The sequence below is a fragment of the Merops nubicus genome, unplaced genomic scaffold (genome assembly GCF_000691845.1).
Source record: "Merops nubicus isolate BGI_N331 unplaced genomic scaffold, ASM69184v1 scaffold1567, whole genome shotgun sequence".
NCBI classification, from domain to species: Eukaryota; Metazoa; Chordata; class Aves; order Coraciiformes; family Meropidae; genus Merops; species Merops nubicus.
The window spans coordinates 77,470-82,747 of NW_008618130.1; the positions used below are offsets into that span (position 1 = coordinate 77,470).

At 37.8% G+C, this 5,278-nt stretch overlaps 1 protein-coding gene across 1 annotated transcript in view; it reads left to right on the plus strand.

Annotated features, from left to right (window-relative positions):
* The window catches only part of PHIP (pleckstrin homology domain interacting protein), a gene marked incomplete at its 5' end in the record, with an annotated part of 99,097 nt that overhangs the window by 66,822 nt on the left and 26,997 nt on the right, over positions 1–5,278 (plus strand). The window contains 3 exon segments of the mRNA XM_008943327.1: positions 997–1,170; positions 1,925–2,001; positions 2,727–2,958. Of these exon segments, the coding sequence (XP_008941575.1) occupies positions 997–1,170; positions 1,925–2,001; positions 2,727–2,958 (483 nt within the window).

A 5,278-nucleotide genomic window follows, 5' to 3' on the forward strand; every position in this document is an offset into this window, starting at 1 on the left:
GGGGAGAGGAATAGGTACAAGCAGTCTGCCTTCCTCAAAGGCCCTGCTAATATTAGTACCTTTCTGTGGTTTGCTCCAGTTCTGCTTTTTTACCTCTGGGACTGTTTCTTCAACCATATCAGGACCTAATAGATAGCTGAGGTTTCCCTTATGGAAGAAAGAGGGCACTGGGGAAGTGCACTTCCTTTTGTGGCATCTAGGAGTGTGTCCAGAAACTATTTCACTGGGTCTGAGCTAGGCTGAATTTCGAATACAGATGCCAAAAAAACTAGTACAAAACTCTTGAAAATGAGGTTGTAGCCCTTGATTTTTTTTGCAAGAGGTTGGAGACTAACACAAGATTACAGACTTTGTGTTGAGAGCAAGTGTTCACATTCTGTGTATTCTACAGGAGGAACAAAATGTCTTTATGCTGCAGTGTGAAGCGTTGCTTAATTACAGCCTTATTTCATTCTTCTAAACTTCGTAAGAACACAGATTCTTTCCAACTGACTCATTCATTTGAACTCTTCCATGCATCATCGTGCCATTTAAGGGCCTTTACTTGCAAACAGTCATCCCTGCTAAGGGATGTGTCAGTGTATGGGTCTCTATTCAAAAAGATCTGACCCCTTGGTTGCTAAACAGCACACTCTGGAGTTCTCTGTGAGTGTCCCCTTTCCTCTAATGGCCATTTTTAGTGTAACTTTGAGCTGTAACAATCTCTTAGCAGCCTATCAATAGTTAACTGAAGTGTACCATGGAGAGAGTAAAGAGTTCTAAGAATTAAAGAGAAAACATTTCTATTATACCTGAGAAGAAATTTTAATTATTTCCAGAATATATTGAACTGCTTGGTGCTTACATTCAACTTACATTCAACTGTATTCGTCATCTCTTTAGTTTTGGACTTTGTGGCCTGTTTTGAGTTTTGTGATGTTAAAACTTGTCTTTTTGCTATGGCTTCCTGAAATACAATTATTAAAGACAATAATATTGACTTTTGTGTCTTCACAGAACCATTCTCATGATCATTTATTAGACACTAGTGACTCAAGAAAACAGCAAGCTAACCAGCACAACTACCGTACGAGATATGCAGTAGAAGAAACTGCAAGGCCTGCTGAAGAGTTAGAAAATGGACACAGTTCCTCAGATGTAAGATTTCTTTTCATCAGGGGATCTTATATAGTCCATTTCTACTCCTTAAGCTCCTGCTTCAGCTAATTAAACACTGTTTATAGTGGAAACTCAGATCACATTTCTGATTGTGCTTTTTCTTTCACCACTTTAAAAAATGATGTTGAATTAGGTTTTCACATGCTGTTGCATGGGTTTTGTTTTGACTAAAAATTAATTTTAAAAGGGGAGAAACATTCATCTGTGAGGGCATTTTGCAAAGTATATGTGTGCAATGTTGTGTCTTCCCTGTGTATGTAAGCCTAATCAGCATGGCCCATAAGGCCTAGCAGTATCGTGGCCTTGCTTGCGCAGGGATGTTGGATAATATAGCTTCCAAAGGTCCCCTCCAGCTTCAACCTTTCTGTGCTTCTGTAGCTACTGTAAAGAAATGAGTAATAAGAGTATATAAAGTTTATATGGGGTTTTTCTTTTATACTAATTGAAAAGATGTGGAAATACTGCATTAACAAGACTGGAAATAATTTTCAGAAATACGGTAGCCCTTCTAAATGGAGACTGAGAAGCACTTGGGTCTCCACTGGCTATATGTTTTTAAAATGTTGCTCTACACTGTGTCTGTCTAGCCATAGGTATTTTCTTACCACTTTTTATTTAAGTCCATTAAAGCAAGGTAGCTATCTGCAAAATGCCTTTTTGACAACATAATGCTTTTATAGTCATATCAGCATGTATTATAACTTTTTTGAGTTCCAAAGAAAATGGTTTATTTTTCCCTGCCTCCCCTCTGCACCCTGTTCCTTAGGAAGGGGAAATCGTTGTTGCCAGTGGTGGAACATCAGAAGATGATGAAAGAGCGTGGCACAGTGATGGCAGTTCTAGGTAAGTAGCAATATATCATACAGAGAAAGCTCTTTTATCATAAATAATCTTCTCTGTAAACAGTTAACGAGTAATACCTAAAACTTGTGCAGATTTAGAAGAAAAGATGAAAAATAACTTCAAACTTTCAGGATTTTATTTCCAGCTGCATTACTAACTAAAATTTAGGGAAGGTTTCATCCTTGTTTGCCAGACGCAGAATTTTTTCCAATTGTTTTTGCAGGAGGGTAATTCTTTGCAGGTGCATGCATGCTTCAGGCATGTGGCATCAGCTTCTGATGACTGTCAGTCTGAGCTGACCCTGGGTTTGAAATTAGATAGCAAAGATTGAGGTCGCTTCAGCCCATCCTTTGTTTCTTCTTTGGCAGATTTTTTTGTTGTTAACTTTTGTTCAAAACTATTTGCAATGAGAAGTTCTGAGAACAATATCCAGACTTTAACATGTATCATCTTGAACTGACCAAGTAAACAATGGATTTCCTTCTAGTGTTGCTGGAAGTTAGGCTTCTTGAAAGACTTAATTATCTCAAGGCTTCTGGAGCATTACCATTTAAATTGTAGAAAGAATATAGGGGTTTAGGCACTGGTTTTAACTATTAAAATATTGTAGTTATCTAGTCTGTTAAATAGAATCTTTTACTGGGTTATATTATATCATCCAACACACTCAGAATTGCTTTTCAACACACTTTTATTTCTTTTTTTCTTTGGTATGTTATACATAGTGACTACTCTAGTGATTATTCTGACTGGACAGCCGATGCAGGCATCAATTTGCAACCACCAAAGAAAATTCCTAAAATTAAAACAAAGAAAGCAGAAAGTAGTTCAGAGGATGAAGAAGGACCTGAAAAACAAAAGAAGCAAATCAAAAAGGAGAGGAAGAAAGGGATTGAGGAGAAAGATGGACCATCAACATCACCAAAGAAGAGGAAACCCAAAGAGAGAAAACAAAAGGTGAGATGTTCTTGGTATATTACAGGATGCTTATTCCTGCTATAATTCAGTTATGTATACAACTGAATATTGTCTAATTTGTAAAGACATTGTGACTTCATAACAAATGATAATTACTGACTCTTGTAAGTCAATAAGACATTGCTGTAACGATAAGCTTTCTAAATGTGATGAACTTCAGTTAAGGAGCACTTCTTATATGCTCATCTTTTCTCAGAACAGAAACTTCCTTTATATTGAGTATTGGTATAACACATGCCTGGATTTTTTCAGCTATACTGAAAAATGTTTCCCCACTTAATTGCAGTTTTTTGGTTTCCACAGTCAAGTTTGTTTTTTTTTTTCTATCAATTCCACAACATATGATATTTGTATTGTGCCTGCTACTATACTTCCATCAAAGGGAATTTCACTTGATCACGTTTTTGTTGTCTGTGTTTTGTTTGCTTTCTAATATAACCACGTCATTCCAGTTTAGATCAGTACATGGAAATTCTCAGTGGCTTTTGTTACTTTCAGTGTGCTGTGGGTTTGGGGGGATTTGGCTTGTTTTTAACTGCTAGATCAGAAAACTTTGTTTCTTCATTCTTTCTTTACAGAGACCAGAACTGATCTGTCTCATAGATGCTAATTGCTATCATAAGCTCAGAGCTTCTGTTTTTGCAGTACCCAAGGAAACCATTTGTATCATCTAAGTAAATAATTGTACTGTTTATTTATGATTAGGAGTCCTCAGCATTCCTTAAGATCATTTCAGCATTTTGTCCCTCCTTAGAAGGCAGACTGACAAAACAGCTGGTTTTACATGTAGGTTGGCATGATATCAGCTTTACTGTAGATCTTTGATACAACATACAGGATGTTAGGTGGTAGTCATTACTCTTTGGGTAGGTTACTTTTTGTTTATTGTCGTTAGCTGTAGTGTCAAAAGTAACCAGAAGAATGTAGGAGATCAGGAAAATAGGTGGTGGTAGTGGTGGGGCTTAATGGTTGAAACTTCTGGTTTAGCTTTTTATTATAAGACTAGCTTTTTTTTAATTATTATTATTATTATGACTAGCTGACAGCCTAGTGTTTCCACTTAGATTAAAGATTTTTGGGAATCTTGCATCCATTTTGGTCCCAGTTACCAAGATACAGGAGGCCTTTGATTCTGAAAATATCAGACTTAGATACTTAAGATTTTAAAGATGACCTGCTGCTTTCTTGAATCATAAGAAAATATTGGAGGAGTCTGGAAGGAATACCAGAAAATCATTCCTCTTCTTCTGCCGCTAGGTAGGATTAATTATACCTATGATTCCTGACAGATGTCTGTCTTGGAAGTTTGTTGTGGTGGAGATTGTACCTCCTTCTAGGCAGAGAGCCCACAGTCCTTACTGGTAGAGAGTCCTCCCTGATCACTGGACCTCAATCAAAATGAAGGCTTTCCACTGAGGAAGGACGCTTTGACCATCTTTGTAGCCAGGCGCTGAATGTTGGGAGTTAAGAAAGGAGTAGAGAAAGAATGTCATCCTTCTCTCTTAATGTATGGGCAGTTAAGATCTTGAATGGTGCTTACGTTTCTCATCTCCCTCCATCAAAATGCAATCTAAAACATGACACAGCAGTGAAGGGCAAGAGAGGAGTACTGAGGACGATAAAAGGGTACAGACTATTTTTCCTTGGAGGCAGACACAGAGGCTGACTCTTAGAAGAGAGTTTGGAGGAGATACAATAAAAAAGCTTTTATAGAACTATGAATGAATTAGAAATGAATAAATGCAGAATGATTTACTTCCGTATTTTGTTACAGTGAGATGTAGCACCCAGTGACACGGACATGAAGCTCAGAAAGAGCCCTTTCCTCATTCCACCCAACCCTCTGAAAGCAAACAAAAACCCCAAATCACCTGAGTATGTAAGCAGGTTGTGGAACTAATTGCTCAAGGATTCAGTAGCATTTCAGTAATGATTAGGCAAATTCATTAGGACTAGTCTCTTGTTGATGATTAACCGAGTACAGGTTTGGCTTCCAGAGGGTCTTAAACTGGTGACTAATGTGCGAAGTTATAACAAGGGAAGATTTTCTGTTTAAAGGCTATTTCTTATTGCCTTACCATAATTCACTAATGAGCTAGACTGACTTTGCTCTGACACAGTGCATCCATTTCTCACAAGACAGACCTGCTTGAACCTCAGAATCCACAAATTGCTTCTGTTAGTGATTTATTGCAACGGAGAGGTTCCGTCTTGATTTTCTGTTTTATCTATGCGCTTTTTCCTGTGGGTACCCACCAGTGCTCCAGTGGTGTGCTCAAAGCAGTGCCCATCCTGCTGA